The sequence below is a fragment of the Chionomys nivalis genome, chromosome 2 (genome assembly GCF_950005125.1).
Source record: "Chionomys nivalis chromosome 2, mChiNiv1.1, whole genome shotgun sequence".
Lineage (NCBI taxonomy): Eukaryota > Metazoa > Chordata > Mammalia > Rodentia > Cricetidae > Chionomys > Chionomys nivalis.
Window position 1 is genome coordinate 203,207 of NC_080087.1, and position 18,361 is coordinate 221,567.

The 18,361-nt window shown below is 35.2% G+C and overlaps 1 protein-coding gene across 1 annotated transcript; it reads left to right on the forward strand.

Moving 5' to 3' along the window:
• Positions 1 to 8,010: 8,010 nt before the first annotated feature.
• Positions 8,011 to 8,964, forward strand: LOC130869894 (olfactory receptor 5W2-like). Its single transcript, XM_057762379.1, has one exon. The coding sequence runs from the start codon at positions 8,032 to 8,034 to the stop codon at positions 8,962 to 8,964; it is 933 nt and encodes a 310-aa protein (XP_057618362.1). The 5' UTR covers positions 8,011 to 8,031.
• Positions 8,965 to 18,361: the final 9,397 nt, after the last annotated feature.

Consider the following 18,361-nt stretch of genomic DNA (forward strand, 5'->3'; position numbering starts at 1 on the left):
TAGTGACAGAATGAAGTTTTAACTTAGTATGTTTTAATTAACAACCTAAATAAACCTCTTTTTCATATACACTATCAATGACATATTAGTGTTTAGTAAATATGTTTTTATGTTTTTAATCCGGTATTGAATTGTGAATCATGACATCCTGATTGTCTTTTCTATAGTTTCATGCAAATATTCCATAGTATGATTAACTTCCACTGAACAATTAAAGAAAAGACAACTTTTAGAATCTCCCCAGATAGAACTAAAGAAATAAGAATAGAGAAGAAAAAAAAATCTTTCCTCAGAACTCCTCACCCATGCTACCCTGAAAGTTTACTTTAGGCACTTTAACTACACCCACATTTAAGCACTCACAATTCACCCTTACTTTTTTACTTGTAAAACCCTATTAAACAGATATTGTATCGAATCTGTTGTAAGTTAATGACAAAGATTTTTTTATACGAAAATACTGTCTATGAGGAAGCATATGTTGAAATGTACTCATGTACACCAATCATTTCATTTGTGTTGCTTAATTTTGAAAATATGTTTGGAAATATATATGTTCCAAACATATTTTCAGTTTGCATAATGTACTTATATGTATGTTTTCAGGAAGAGCATTTGGCACTTCTGAGCAGATTATTGGTGTACTCTTTCCTGGGGACAATCATTTCTCCTGCTTTCAAATTTCTGAGTATTAAAACATTCTACTCGATTCTGTCTTCACTTATAACAATTTTTCACAGGAGTTTAACTTTTTAAATTTGTACTATTGATCACTTATTTTTCCTGGGATTTTAATCATCGATTAACAAAAATAACTATTTGTTTAGTGACTGAATTGATGAGAAAATAGTATTTTTGTTGCATAAAATCTCATAAGTTTATTTCAGTAAGTCATAATGTTACATTTTTGAGTTTCATTGTACTGAAACTTTTCATGAAAGTTATATTTAAACTGTTTTTCATTTTTCCTCAACCTTATTTAAGTCGTGGGTCAAATTTATCATTTTTGTTAGTTTGAAAGAATGAAATATTCATCTTTGTACAATTCTTTTTTCAAAAGTTTGTCATTGCACTATTAATGAAAAGTCCTTCCACTTGTCTTAGCCTTACAAATTGTTTTTTAAAATTTTAAAACATGTCCATGTTCTAGGAGAGAGGAATTCACTATTCATTAAGTTTGCAGTGCCTGGTAGATTGATCACACTCCAGTAAAGGTCACACATCCTAGAGTATATAGGTGCCAGAAACTCTTCTTGCTGATTTTGAAGGGGGAACATTAAAATTTGAGTGGGTAGAGAAGGAGGAGTAGATTTGAGAGAGGAGGACATGTGAGCATACATGTGCACATATATGCACACACACATACCCCCAAGAACAAAATAATAGGAATCAACAAAACATCTTATGGATATCTTTCAACATGGACAGTCTTAATTCCCAAATAAAAGACACAGAATGAATGTGAAAAAGCAACCCATTCTCCAAAGCGACAAGGAGTTTCAAATAGTGACATGGATCCTTCCTGACCACCATGGGTAAAAGATGAACAGTAACAACAGAAGCTTTTAAACTTTTACAAATTCATGGAAATTGAAAGCTCACTACTGAATGAAAAATGGGTCAAGACAGAAATTAAGAAATAATTTGAATATGTCTCAGAATTTAATTAAAATGAAAACACAGCATCCTAAAACTCGAAGGACTCCTGAAGGCAAACCTAAGAAGCCAGTTGATAGCAATAAGTGCCTACTCTTAAACTACTCAGGACCAGATTGATTTGCTTCTGATTTCTAAAAAGACTTTCAAAAAATAAAGCCAATATTTCTAGAACTTTCCACAAAATAAAAACATATGAAAATTGCCCAATTCACTCTAGGAACATATAGCTATCCTGATAACTAAACCACATAAGGACTTAAAACCAAAAGAGAATTACAGACCAAATTCCCTTATGAACAAAAATGTAAAATTTCTAAATAAAATACTTACAGACAAAATTTAAGAACATATAAAAATATCATCAACCACGATCAAGTAGGTTTTACTCCAAAGATGCAAGGATGGTTCAATATACAAAAGTCAATAAATGTGATTTACCATATAAATAAAATGAAAGAAGAAAAAATTCATGATCATCTCATTAGAAGCAAAAATGATCTTTGACAATATCTAATAACCCTTTATGATAAAAGTCCTGGAGAGATTAGATATAAGGGAGATGCATGAATAAAATAAAAGCAATGTATTAAATGAAATATTTATCAAAACTACAACTTGACTCTTTATAGAACTTGAACAAACACTTAACTTGATATGGAGATCCTATGTTTAATAAAAGATACAAAAATAAAAACAAGTGAAAAATTAAGGTTCTAAAGCTTTTTGTTACTGTATAGGTTTTACATTTTGCCAGGTTTTACTTTTCTTTTTTTTTTTTTCCCTTTTTTCAAGACACGGTTTCTCTGTGTAGAACTGACTTTCCTGGAATTTACTTTGATAATTGAAATTTTGAAATTTATGCCCTGACAATGCTGAAGCATGCCTTGGCAGCCTGTATATGACAGTTCTGTCAAACTTTTCCATATAGGGTTTCATGGTCTAAATTGATGAGGTCATCTGACCACATCTCTTCTTCAAGAGGGCACTACATTTCATTACAGATGGTTGTGAGTTACCATGTGGTTGCTGGGAATTGAACTCAGGACCTTTGGAGGAGCAGGCAGTGCTCTTCACTGCTGAGTCATATGGTTCTAAAGCTTTATGTTAACTGTTGGTATTCCTGTATAGATTTTAAATTATTTCAGTGTCTTCTTTTTCTTTTTCAAGACAGAGTTTCTTTGTATAGCCCTGGCTTTCCTGGAACTCACTTTGGCTCTTTCAACTCATGGTAAACCACTCTGCCCTCTAAGTCAGAGAGATCTGCTTGGCTCTGCCTCCTGAGTATATGATTAAAGACAAGTGCTACCACCACCTAGCTGTTGACAGGTTTTATTGGGCAGTATGATATAATATCTGAGTTTGGGTTTACCTTCTGATACTGTTTTCTTTTTAATTTAACATGATGCTATTCATATAAACAAGGTTAATGTAATAACATGGAATGCAAAATATTAGAACCATTGTTAATAAAATATCTAAGTCTGTTATTGTAAAAAAGCATTAAAATTAATAAAAACAGGACAAGAATCAGAATAATAGTATCATTATAGTAACATTATAGTAACTCTGATTTTCTTAATCACTATGACTATTAGGAATTTTCTTTTATGTTAATATTTATTTGTAGTGAGTAAGGTTTGCTTAAAACTGTGATTATTCCTACCAGGTTGCTTATTTCTATCAACTTACTTTTTTTCATAAGTACTAGAGAACTCTGTTTTATTTTATTTTATTTATTTATTTATTAAAAATTTCCACCTCCTCCTATTTCCCTCCCACTCCCTCCCCTCCTTCTCTCCCTCCCTCTTCAGTCCTAAGAGCAGTCAGGGTTCCCTGCCCTGTGGGAAGTCCAAGGTCCTCCCCTCTCCATCCAGGTCTAGAAAGGTGAGCATCCAAACAGACTAGTCTCCCACAAGGTCAGTCCATGCAGTAGAATCAAAACTCAGTGCCAATGTCCTTGGCTTCTCAGTCAGCCCTTTTTATCAGCCACATTCAGAGAGTCCAGTTTGATCACATGCTCCATCAGTCCCATTAGATCAGCTCCACCGTCACAGTGGGTGGGCACACCCCTCGTGGTCTTGACTTCCTTGTCATGTTCATGCTTAATTAAACTAAAATTGCATTATTGCAAACCTCTATTGTAGAATATTATTTTAAGGTATGTTACATTTGTCTATGCTTTGTAATATTTGTTTAATGATAAAATGATGTGTTGTATCGATTTATGTTCCATTTGTTTAACTTTGTAAAACTGTGTTACTGTGCCTGTTGAAAACACCAGATTTATCTAATAAAGAGCTTAATGGCCAATATCTAGGCAGAGGAGATAAACAGTTGAGGCTGCTAGGCAAAGAGAATGCATAGGAGGAAAAAAAATCTATGCCCCAAAGAAGAGAGAAGAGGGAGGGGTGAGAAAATGAAAATGAGATCAGGAGGCCAGGGTCAGCCCACCAACCACACAGCAAACCATGGAGAAGAAAGGAAAGAGAAATATATAGAATAAAGAAAGATAAAAGTCCTAGAGGCAAAAACATAGATAATTTAAGAATAGCTGACTAGAAACAAGTCAAGACTAGGCATTCCTAAAAATAAGAACAAGTCTCCATGGATTTATTTGGGAGCTGGGTGGTGGGTTCCCAAAAAGAAATAAAACAAAACAAAACTAACTACATTTTGGCATTCCAATGTGATATCCATATATGCATGTAAGACCTGAGAAAGCTGAAGAAAAGGGGATAGAAACTCTGCAACATAACATTTAAACAGACATTTTACAGTAAATAGAAAAAGAATACAAAGTAAAAAAAAAATGCCTGCTACAGTCCAGGAAGAGGTGGGAGTTTAAACACAGTTCTCTGTCAGCTACTTCCAACCAGGCAATCAAGATTTAGGCGTGGCTTTCAACACTCAAGAAGAGGGCAGAACCAGCTGCCAAAATCACAGCAGAGGACCTCCTGGCTGAGCCGCTTTGCAGTTCTGTGTTCAGGCAGACAAAAGAGTCTAGAGATACACAGTAAATACATATCCAGATGAGGAAAAAAAAACCCTCTAAACCAGTTCCAGTGTGTCTAACAATGTGCATAGTCATAAGAAAATAAAAGGGGTATTGACAGTCATAGAAAAAATGAGTAGTTTTAAAGTAAAGTCTTTAAAGAGATGGGAAAAAATAATGTAAAATAAAGAACAATGAGAGTCTTTTCCTCTTATTTCTCAATGTTAAGACACAGTTAATTTCCTAGACTAAGATTTTGCATCAATAAACCGTGGTGAAGGTTAGTACCTTACATATTAGTAACCTGTTAAGGTTTGAGCAGGGTTAATTGAGGTTCCTTTTCCCCATATCAGCTGAGAGTGAATCCAGGCTACCCAGTACTCCTTATCTGTAAAGACTATGAATAAATAAATTCAAATATACCATACTTTTCATCATAGGGTGATGTGGAATTCCTCTCTGTATGCTATGAATATGTTTTATTACCATTGGTTATTAAAGAAAAGGTTTGGCCAATGGATTAGTAGAGTAAAGTCAGGCGGAAAATCAGAACAGATATGGAGAGAAAATAGGCAGAGTTAGAGGGATGCCATGTAACTGCTGCAGGAGAAAGATGCCACCCATCTGTCAGAAACTTTCTGGTAAGCCACAGCCTCATGGTGATACACATATTAATAGAAATGGGTTAATTTAAGATATAATAGTTAGCTAGAAATATGCCTAAACTATTGGCCTAACATTGTAATTAATATAGTTTCTGTAAGATTATTCAGGTCTGAGCAGTATATTCTCATCTGAGAGCCCTACGCCCTATGCATGAATGGTTGTCTAGGCTTCCACTTCTTAGTGATAAGAGTACATCAGTCCAATCAGATAGCTGATGGTTAATGCCAAAGAACAAGCAAAGCCCCCTATTGCACCATTGTAATATGCTGGTTATTGTTGTGGTAAATACATATCTTATCTAGGCAGGACTTTGGCTACTTTTGTCCCTTGACAGATTATATGGCAAATTAGGGGAATATGAAATATTGCATTCTCCTCTTCAGGGAAGAGGCATTTAGGTCGTATACAGCTAGAGTCTTCTAAGTCTTGAATCTTTAACCATTTATTCAGCAATAGAGACTTATCTCAACCTCTTAAAGGGAACCAAGGTCAACAGCAATAACCTATATTCCTTAGGAGTCAACTAGACTCTCCTGATTAACTGCTCAGAGTTTCCACATGTTTTGTATACATATATTCTATACATATTATGTATTACATGTAAATTTTGGTGACTATAAAATAAGATTCCTTATTAGTTTTCAGACATCCTTAGTATTACTTATTTCTCACCCCTCTGTTCCTTCAGTACTGACCACCCTCCAAGCCTTAGTCAGATTTCTTTAGAGAAACAAAATGTACAGAATGCACATACATGTATATATAAAGAAAGTTTAGTAGCATGACTTGCAAATACTCTAACAAAATAGACTACCAAAACAGAAGGTTTCAGAATCCAGTGTTTTTTTCAGGCCACAGTACATAAAAGAGAAAAAGCAAAGATCTTGTAAAATATAGAGCTCTATATATCTGATTTATAAACTAATAAGCAATATAAGTCATGTATAAATAAATATGTAATATATATATTAAATATTATGTATAAAAATATAAACAAATAAACTTGATGGAATCAGAAAGTATTTTACAACATTCTAAAAAACAAAGGTAAATAATAAAGTGCCTTTTATATTTAATATTGAAGCAATGAACGCCCAGTAAGCACAGAGAAGGAAAATCAAATTACAGTAATGGAAAAGCAAATAGTGCTTACTTTCAGACCTGCATGAATTTCATTGTATATTAATTATATCTCAAAACTGCAACAGTGAAAATTAGCAATAATTCAATAGAGGATTTAAAATAATGGTTCAAAATGAAATAAATACAGGAAGGTTATAAATAATGTTTAAGTATGAATACATTTTAGTTCAATTCATTTCAGTTTGGAATATAATAAAATTTTATAGTACAAATTACATTCATATAAATTACATTTTAGAGTGTGAAATTAATGACTGTCAACAAGACTTAAACTAAAGCATTGCCTACAATGTATATGTATTCACTAGGGAAAACAGAGAACTAGAAACATAATAAATTAAATGTTTTTATTACACCAAAGCCTTAGGGATGGAACTTCAAGGATGGATGATATATACATGAAATTTTCACCGGCACAAAACAGCACCAGATGCCCAATATTCATACACCATTGATCTGTTCACCTCAGGAAAGTTCCTGGGTTTCCATATTTAAAAGCACAAGGTTAAAAATATTGATCTTCTTCGGAAAACAATATGAGCTATATTCATGAATCAATTTCTCTCTGTTCATTTATTTCTTTATGTTTATTTTATAACAGGTTATGAAAATACCACTTTATAAATAACAACCTGAGAAATTTCAACTTCACTTCAACATCATGTAAGTCATACATAATAATTATTGAGCCAAAATAATAGAAAAAGTATTCAGTGTATATCCATCCCTGTTTCCCCTCCCTGTGTTCCATTTAGGGGTCTACATATAATATTGCAAATGTATCATACACTAAAAGTCAAACATATACATTTCTGCAAACTTTATTTTCTTATGTTCTTTTAAAATTCAAAATATAATTTTTGACTTATGAACTTGACATAAAGCAAATATAAATGGATTAAGTTATAAATTTTCCAATTTGGTTATATCTCTTTAAAGGACCAGATTCTAAGGCTTTCTGTCTAGCTCATTGTTTTGGAGCAAACAAGCGAAAATAAAATATATTCTTAATTAAAAATCTGATTTGTTCCCTGTTATTGAATGTTATATGCTTCAGAGTATTAGAATAAAATGATTTTAATTTTCACTAACCAGTGGCATAGAATTCCATTGCTATTTGAGCTGACAAATGTTTCTTTTTTGGAATTTGGAGAATATAGATACTAGTAATTAATATTTTGTTCAGGTTAATGTTTTAAAATATAAAGAAATATCAAACATTTTATTTTACAGCCTCACATTACTATGATTGTTATTTTGTCCACATATGTTGAAGATTAAGTAAGTTTCAGTTAATCAAAATATATTTTCAAAAGGGGAAGGGAGATTCAAAAATGTTGAAAATGTACGAAGTTATATATTTCACAGTGCTAACTGTGAAACTTAACCCTAAGATTATCAGGTATATTTTATTATGATCAATATCATAAAGATCAGAGTAGAATATTACCAGGTAGATTTCTTAGGGATCAAAATTCAGAGAATGATTTATTTTCTTTTTTAGGTATAACTAGAATACACCTACTCAATTTTGGAAATATCTTTTAAAATTTACATAAGAAGAAAGAAGAATGGACAGGGGAAATTGCTCTTCTGTGGATGAATTCATTTTCTTGGGAATTACCAATAACCCCGGTACAAAAGTAGGTCTGTTCACCACATTCTTACTTGTTTATCTCATTACTCTTCTGGCTAATCTTGGGATGATCATTTTAATTAGAGTGGACTATCATCTCCACACACCCATGTACTTTTTTCTTAGCAACCTCTCTTTCTGTGACCTCTGCTATTCCACAGCAATTGGACCCAAGATGCTGGTGGATCTCTTGGCTGAGGAGAAATCAATTCCCATTTTTGGTTGTGCTCTGCAGTTCTTAACATTCTGTGTCTTTGCAGATTCTGAGTGTCTACTGCTAGCAGTGATGGCCTTTGATAGGTACCAGGCCATCAGCAACCCCTTGCTCTATACAGTGAACATGTCCAGCATGGTGTGTTCCATGCTCATGGCTGGGGTTTACCTGTTAGCAACAACAGATGGTTTAATACATACAACCTTGGCATTCCGCTTATGTTTTTGTGGGTCTAATGAGATCAACCACTTCTTTTGTGATTTGCCCCCACTTTATCTCCTCTCCTGCTCAGACATACAAGTCAACGAACTGGCTTTATTTACTGTTTTTGGTTTCATTGAACTGAGCACCATCTCAGGAGTTCTAGTCTCTTATTGTTACATCATATTATCAGTCTTGAAGATCCGTTCTGCTGAGGGGAGATTCAAAGCTTTCTCCACCTGCACCTCCCATCTGACAACAGTGGCCATTTTCCAGGGAACTGTACTCTTCATGTATTTTCGGCCAAGTTCTTCATATTCCCTGGATCAAGACAAAATAACCTCACTGTTTTATACTCTTGTGATTCCCACGCTAAACCCTCTGATTTATAGTCTGAGGAACAAGGATGTGAAAGAGGCTATTCAAAAACTGAAAATAAAAATGTGGTTTTAAACCACATTACATTACACAAACTTGTACACTTATAAATAATGTTCCCCCTCCCCTGGAAAATGTAATGATGACATAGAAAAAAGTTGTAATTTGTAGTTGAAATCAGTAAAACTGTTCACTTGTTCTAACACCAAACTAGAGTAAATTGAGCAGATCTCAAAATATGGCAAGTTTCAGCATATGTCTAAGACTAACGCATAGCACTCATGACTATAAATTTTCCTGCTTATTTTGATTGATGGCATATTTATTTCATAGTAGTTTTGATTACCCTCTTTCATGAATATTTTCTAGTTTCACTTTACTTATTCTATACCTTATGTTTCAATGCAAATTCAATGGTTATTTTTCTAATAAATTTGTGTTCTTGTGAAAGCAATAGATTTTAATTGAACTTCAAAAATTTAAAATGCACTTCAAAATGATCCTGAAGTAAATGAAGTATAGGGTATTTTCTACAGGCAATTGTTTTAAATTCATTGTGTGGGGGAAAGATTTTGTTAACTGGAGAATTCAAATTATGCATGTTGAAAAGATGAGCACATTATAGTTTGAAGATTTGACAACAGCTATGTAGGAAATGAAGCAAACAAGTCTATGGCATTTGGAAACCACAAAAGTCTTGCCTGATTATGTTGTTAAAATCAATGACAGACTTTCTATCATCAATGATACTCTTATTGTAAAATCATTGCACTTCAAATAATATTAGCATAGGGAGATCTTTGGAAGCAGAATATTGTATGCATAAACAGCTTCAACTTATTATCTAGTCATCTTCAACTCTTGAAAAAGAGATCAACGTCATTGTTTAAAAGCTTTTCAGCCAACCTGAGCTCATAGGGTCCTATGGAGACTGAACCAACAACCAGAAAGTCTGTATGGAACTGACCTAGGCCCTCTGCATATATGATATTGTTGTGTAGCTTTATCTGACTGTGGGATTCCAAACAGTGGTATCAGAGGTAGTTTCTGACCCTTTTGCCATGTTTTGGGACTCTTCCTCATACTGAGTTGCCTAGATCAGTCTTCAACTTAATATGTTATGTTTGGTTGATATCCATGGGAGTCCCTCCACCCTCTCAATAGAAATGGAGAAGGAGTGGATGTAGGGGTTCGGCGAAGGGGAGGTGGTACAGGAGGGGATAGAAGGAGATAAAGTAAAGGAAGGAACAGTTTGCTTGAAAAATAAATAAATAAATAAAAATTGAAATTAAAAAACTCTTGAGAAATTAAAGTGGTATTTGTGACTGAACTTCCAGTTTCTTCCTATGTGATGGAATGGAACTTCTGTTCATCAACATTGCTTCATTTCTTTAAGGAAATTTTCCTATTTATTTCTCTTTATATGCATCCTTTGTTTTAGGTTCTACTTCATCATCTATCTTGTTCATTCAACTGTTATTTAGTTTTACTCTGTTCTTATATAAGTATCTCCAAACTGCCATATTAATTATTTTTGATTTCTGGTCTAAGTATTTCATTTCTTCACTTCAAAACTCTAACATCATATTTTGTAAAAAAAAAAAAAAAGAATGCTGACAAGAATAAGAAAATAAGATACTAGATAACATAACATTTTTTATGTATCAGGTGTTGGTAAAATGTTTGGAGGGTGTATTTTGGAACAAGAATGTACACAAATATTTACAGATAAATTCTTTTATGTATGAAAATTTAACATATGAAATGACTGTAGACACACAGGTATTGAAGACACAATTAACAAAAAGCAGGGCAATATGGTACCACCAGAGCCCAGCTGTCCTATGACAATTAGACCTGAATATTACAACACAGCTGAAGAACTGGAGAACAAGAAAAATTAACTTAAAAACAACTTTATAAAGATGATAGAGGTCATTAAAAAGGAAATAAAAAACCTTAAAGAAATTAAGGAAAAAAAACAAAAAATGGAAAAAAAAAATCAATGAATTACTTAAAGAATTCCAGAAAAGGCCTGGGCGTGTGGAGTGGGGACAAAGAAATTGTCCAAGACCTAAAAACTGAAATAGCAGCAGTAAATAAAACACATTGAGGGAAATCAGAGAATGGAAAGTCTGGAAAAGTGAACAGGAATAATTTCCCTCATGAGCACTGATACAAATATACTCAAAAAAATACTTGCCAACTGAATTCAAGAACACAAAAAAAGATCACCTTCCATTACCAAGTATGCTTTATTCCACATGCAGGAATGGTTCAACATATAAAAAATTGTCAATGTAATTCATCATATAAAAAATGTGAAAGAATAAAAAGCTGCATGGTCACCTTATTAGATGGTGAAAAAGGTTTTCAAAAAAAAAATCCAGCACTACTTCATAATAAAGTCATGCAGACATCAGGGACACAAAAGACATATGTAAGCATAATAAGGTAAACTTACAGCAAGCCTATAGAAACATAAGATTAAATGCAGAGAAATTTAAAGCAATTCCACTAAAATCAGGAACAAGCCAAGCCTTCCACTCTGCCCATCTCTACTGAATATAGTATTTAAAGTTCTAGTGAGAACAATAGGATAAGTAATTGTAATCAAGATTACCCAAATTGGAAACCAAGAAGTCAAAGAATCTCTATTTACAGAAAATATGATAGTATAGAACAGCAACCCCAAAAATGCCACCAAGGAACTCCCAGAGCCAATGAAAACCTTAAGTAAAGTGGCTGTACATAAGATTAACTTTAAAAACTCAGTAACTATCCTATATACAAACCGCAAATTGTCTGAGAAAGAATTTAGGAAATTAACACCCTTCACAATTGCCATAATAACAAATAATAATAATAATAATTATTATTATTAATAAATACCTTATGTGATGCATCTTTATTTTAAATAGTCATTGTGATGGTTTGAAAACTAGTGGTCCCGATAGGCTCTTATCTTTGAGCTCCTATTCATCAGGGAATATCACTATTTGATAAGGATTAGGTGGTGTGGCCTTTCTGGAGGAAGTGTGCCTCTGAGGATGAGCTTTGAGGTTTTGGGTCCAGTCTTTCTTTCCATCTACTGGCTTTAATTATGTTTCCAGAACCAAAACTGCCTACTGCAATGTTCCTCACTATGATGTTAATGGACTAAGTCTCTGAAACTCTAAGTTCCCAAATAAATGTTTTCCTTTGTAAAAGAAAAAAAGAAGAAAAATAGATCCACATCTCTCATCCTGCACAATATCCGAGTCCAAATGAATTAAACACCTCAACATAAAACCTGATACACTGAACCTGATAGAAGATAAAGTAGGTAATAACCTTGAAGTCACTGGCATAGGAGACAACTTCTAGAACAGAAGATCAATAGAGAGGTACTGAGATCAACAATTAATAAATAGGACTCTGTGAAACTATAAGATAGAGGACACTACCAGTAGAAAAAAATATAACAACCTAAAGAATGGGAAAAGATTTTCACCAACTCCACATCTGACTTTGGGCTAATACCCCAAATATAAAGAGAATTAAAGAAACTAGTCATGGTGATAGATATGGATCTATTTTCATTCTTCTATAGGTTGACATCCAGTTTTGCCAGCACAATTTGTTGAAGATGCTCTCTTTTTTCCATTGTATACTTTTAGCTCCTTTATCGAAAATCAGGTGTTTATAGGTTTGTGGGTTAAAGTCCGGGTCTTCTATTCGATTCCATTGGTCGACTTCTCTGTTTTTATGCCAGTACCAAGCTGTTTTCATTACTGTAGCTCTGTAATAGAGTTTGAAGTCAGGGATGGTAATGCCTCCAGATGATCCTTTATTTTATAAGATTGTTTTGGCTATCCTGGGTGTTTTGTTTTTCCATATAAAGTTGATTATTGTCTTCTCCAGATCTGTGAAGAATTTTGATGGGATTTTGATGGGGATTGCATTGAATCTATAGATTGCTTTTGGTAGAATTGCCACTTTTACAATGTTGATCCTCCCAATCCAAGAGCAAGGGAGATCCTTCCATTTTCTGGTGTCCTCTTCAATTTCTTTCTTCATAGACTTAAAGTTCTTGTCAAATAGATCTTTCACTTCCTTGGTCAGAGTTACCCCAAGATATTTTATGCTATTTGTGGCTATCGTGAAAGGTGATGCTTCTCTGATTTTCTTCTCTGCTTCCTTATCCTTTGTGTATAGGCAGGCAACTGACTTTTTGGAGTTGATCTTGTATCCTGCCACATTACTAAAGGTGTTTATCAGCTGTAGGAGTTCTTTGGTAGAGTTTTTGGCATCGCTTATTTATACTATCATATCATCTGCAAATAACAAAAGCATAACTTCTTCCTTTTCAATACGAATCCCCTTGATCCCCTTGTCTTATTGCTATTGCTAAAACTTCAAGCACTATATTGAAGAGGTATGGAGAGAGTGGACATCCTAGTCGTGTTCCTGATATTAGTGGGATGGCTTTGAGTTTTTCTCCATTTATTTTAATGTTAGTTACCGGCTTGCTGTAAATAGCTTTTATTATATTTAAGTATGACCCATGCACAAAACTCAAGTCCAAATGGATTAAAGATCTCAATATCAATCTGAACACACTGAACCTGATAGAAGAGAAAGTGGGAAGTACTCTACAGCACATGGGCACAGGAGACCACTTCCTACGTATAACCCCAGCAGCACAGACATTAAGGGCATCATTGAATAAATGGGACCTCCTGAGACAGAGAAGCTTCTGTAAAGCAAAGGACACTGTCACTAAGACAAAAAGGCAACCCACTGACTGGGAGAAGATCTTAACCAACCCCGCAACTGACAAAGGCCTGATCTCCAAAATACATAAAGAACTCAAGAAACTAGAACGTAAAAGGCTAATCAACCCAATTATAAAATGGGGCACTGAGCTGAACAGAGAATTTTCAACAGAAGAAGTTCAAATGGCCAACAGACACTTAAGGTCATGCTCAACTTCCTTAGCGATCAGGGAAATGCAAATCAAGACAACTTTAATATACCATCTTACACCTGTCAGAATGGTTAAAATAAAAAACACCAATGATAGCCTTTGCTGGCGAGGTTGTGGAGAAAGGGGTACACTCATCCATTGCTGGTGGGAATGCAAACTTGAGCAACCACTTTGGAAAGCAGTGTGGCGGTTTCTCAGGAAATTTGAGATCAACCTACCCCTGGACCCAGCAATACTTCTCTTGGGAATATACCCAAGAGATGCCCTATCATACAACAAAGTATATGCTCAACTATGTTCATAGCAGCATTGTTTGTAATAGCCAGAACCTGGAAACAACCTAGATGCCCTTCAGTGGAAGAATGGATGAAGAAAGTATGGAATATGTACATATTAGAGTACTACTCAGCAGTAAAAAACAATGACTTCTTGAATTTTGCATGCAAATGGGCGGAAATAGAAAACACTATCCTGAGTGAGGTAAGCCAGACCCAAAAAGAGGAACATGGTGTTGTAATAAGAGCGGCTGGGCTGCGTCCCTGGCACCTGGCCGCCCGCATAGCTAGCTTATGCACCGAAATAATTACACAGAAACTGTATTCTTTTGAACACTGCCTAGCCCATTAGTTCCAGCCTCTTATTAGCTAGCTCTTACATATTGATCTAACCCATTTCTAATATTCTGTGTAGCACCATGAGCTAGCTTACCAGGAAAGATCTTAACCTGCGTCTGTCTGGAATGGGAGAATCATGGCGACTCCCTAACTCGGCTTCTTTCCCCCAGCATTCTGTTTTGTTTACTCCACCCACCTAAGGGTTGGCCTATCAAATGGGCCTAGGCAGTTTCTTTATTAATTGACCAATAAAAGCAACAGATTAATACAAGACCCACCTCCATCAACATGGGATGTACTCACTCATATTTGTTTTCTAAGCATAAATAAAGGACATTGAGCATAAAATTTGTGATCCTAGAGAAGCTAAATAAGAAGGTGAACCCAAAGAAAAACATTTAGGCATCCTCCTGAATATTAACCTTCATCAGGCAAAGAAAGGCGACATAGACAGAGACCCACATTGGAGCACTGGACTGAAATCTCAAGGTCCAAATGAGGAGCAGAAGGAGAGAGAGCATGAGCAAGGAACTCAGGACAGCAAGGGGTGCACCCACACACTGAGACAATGGGGATGTTCTATTGGAAACTCACCAAGGCCAGCTGGCCTGGGTCTGAAAAAGCATGGGATAAAACCGGACTCGCTGAACATAGTGGACAATGAGGACTACTGAGTACTCAAGAACAATGGCAATGTGTCTTTGATCCTACTGCACATACTGGCTTTGTGGGAGCCTAGGCAGTTTGGATGCTCACCTTACTCGACCTGGATTGAGGTGGTTGGTCCTTGGACTTCCCACAGGGCAGGAAACCCTGATTGGTCTTAGGGCTGACGAGGGAGGGGGACTTGATTGGGGGAGGGGAGGGAAATGGGAGGCGGTGGTGGGGAGGAGGCAGAAATCTTTAATAAAGAAATAAATAAATAAATTTAAAAAAAAATAGAAACTAGTTACCAACAATCCAAACATTCAAATTTAAAAATGGAGCATTGGATCTAAAACAGCTGAGAAACATTTAAAGAAATACTCAACATCTATCGACATCAGATAAGTACAAATCAATAGGTCTTTGAGATAGCATCTTTTTCCTGTCACAATGGCTAAGAAAAACACAAGTGACACCTCATGATGAACAAGATAGGGAGTAAGGGCAACACTACTCTACTTTTAGTGGGAGCACATCTTTTACAGCCTCTTTGTAAGTCAATGTGGCAGTTATTCAGAAATTTAAGACTCTGTATTTCTAAAGACCAGCTATACCACTCTTGGGCAAATACCAAGGGACTTCTACCCTATCATCAGGACACTTGCCCAACTATGTTCATAGCAGTTTTACATATAAGATCTAGAAACTGGAAGTAATGTAGATGTCTCTCAACTTAAGAATGAATAAATAAAATGTGGTAAATTTAATCAATGGAGTATTACTCAGATGTTTAAAAACAATGATGTCATGAAAATTTCAGGCAACTGGACTGAACTAGAAAAGATCATCTTGAGTAAAATATTCCATACACAAAAAGACAAATGTGGTATGTATTCACTTATATGTAGGTATTAGCTGCAAAGTAAATGTTCTGTATTTACAAAAAAAAATGATTATGCTAATTCACAGACTCAGAGAAGCTAAGCAATAAGGAGCGTTTAAGTGGGGATGAAAGGATCTCTCTGAGAAGGGAAAACAGAATAGTTTTCATGAGTAGACTAGAGACAGGTAGGATTTGGAATAATAGAGATCAAGTGAGTGGAGAAATAAAGAAAATACTGGGAGAAATGATTAGAATTAGGAGCATTTTGGGCATGAAGTGGAAACATAGTACAATAGAAACTCCATGGGATCTACCAGACTAACTCTTGCAAACATTCCTATTAAGGGTGGACAGAGCCTGAACCAGCCGTCTTTCATAACCAAGTAAGATCTCAACTGTAGGAATTGAAATATCAACTCAGCTACAAAACCTTTGAGGTACAGTGTACTCTACCTTCAAAGTATTCTGAGAATAGAGCCTAGCAGAATGCTCACCAAAGAGACCAGAAAGACTTCATCCAGCAATTGACGGGAGCAGATGAACGTTTCACAGCTAAACCTCAGATAGAGCTCAGGAGTCCTGTGGAGGAGTGGGAGGAAGAATCAGAGGAAACAGAACATTCAGGAACAAGAGAACCCAGCTCACAGCTCAACTGACGGGAACTCATTGGGACTAACAAAGATCAGAAACATGTAGGGTTCTAACCTATATCCATCTATATTTTTTTTATAGCTGAGTAGCTTGGTGCTCTTGTAGGATTCCTAACAGTGAGAGTGGGAACTGTCTCTGATTCTTTTGCCTACAGAAACATTTCTTCCTATTGGGTTGCCTCATTTAGCTTTGATGTGATGGTATGTACCTGGCCTTTTAGTAGCATATTCTGCTATGTTTGGTTGATGTCCCTGAGAGGCCTGCTCTTTTTTTTCTGAGGGAAACAGAAGTAGGGGTTGATTTATTCAGAGGGGAGGTCACGGTAAAAACAAGGCAGAAACGAAGGAGGAGAAAACGTGATTGGGATGTAATATATGAGAGAGTAACACACACACTCACACACACACACACAAACATATTAAAATATTTTGCAATGAGCCTCATTCCCTGAAATAAATGTGGTAAGAATTGTGATTGTTATTTAACATTAATGTGTAAAACCAGTGTGGAAGAGCAACATTTTGCTAGTTAGGTGCTTTGGTTTTTTGAAAGAAAACAGCCCAGAAAAGGAGTTGCCCTACTGGGAGGTGTGGAGTTGTTAAAAATAAGTGCACTTTTTTTGGAGAAAATGTGTCACTGTGGAGGCAGACTTTGAAGTTTCAAATATGCTCAAGTCATACCTGATAAGACTGTTTACTCCTGTTGTCTATGTATCAACATGTAGCAGCTAACTTTCAAGCACCATGTCTGCCTGTATGTTGCAATGTTCTGCCAGAATAATAATGGACTGAACCTCTGAACTCTCAGGGAGCCACCACAACTTGCATTGGGCATAGTGTCTCCTCACCACAATAAAAACCCTAAGGTAGATACAAAAGTACCCGAATCAAAATGATGTATGTTGGGGATATGGGAAGATGAAAGGTTCATGAGCATAGGCCTGGTAATTACAATTGTATAGACATTAAGGAAAAGAAAACATTGTCATTTTAAAACCAATAAAGTCTGACTAGAAGAGGATTAGAAGTAGTTATGAGTATACATGTATACTTCTAAACTGTCAGTTTATAGAAGCACTGGTTGACTAATTGGTGTGTTCTTCCCTGGACTATTTCTCACACTCTCAACTATTCTTAGTTGGTTGTAGTTCTATGTGTAGGGGTACAGCCATGTAGGATTCCTACACTGATTTGTCAAATCTTTTGTGGTTGGCCTGTTAAATTTAGATTTACGCAGTTTTGTAGGCAGTTACAGTTACATGTAATGACAATTTATGCAAATTACTTGTCATGTACTTTAAAGGTTTTGCAGGGAAGCCCAGACAACTATGCTGAGAAAAAGCTAATATAGTAGTGATATTTCATTTGTATGTTAATAGATAAATATTAGAGAGTAAAACAGACCTACTTCTCAGACTTACAGACCATGCAGTGATAAAATACATCTTTAATTCCAGTATCCACACTAGTTTGCCATAGAAACCAGGTGCATATTTTCAGTAACAGAGAATAGGTTTACTCTAATTATTTCTACATGTTTCATCATAACAAGCTATCACAATTCCTCAGGGGCCATGTCCTTAGTGCCGAGTAGTTAGAGATTCGACTGTCAATAATATCATGAAATAAATTGTCAGGTTTCTGTCTTTTTACTGACTCCTCTTTGTTCTTTACAAATTGTTCAGAGCTGTTAAGATATTAGTACTTATGT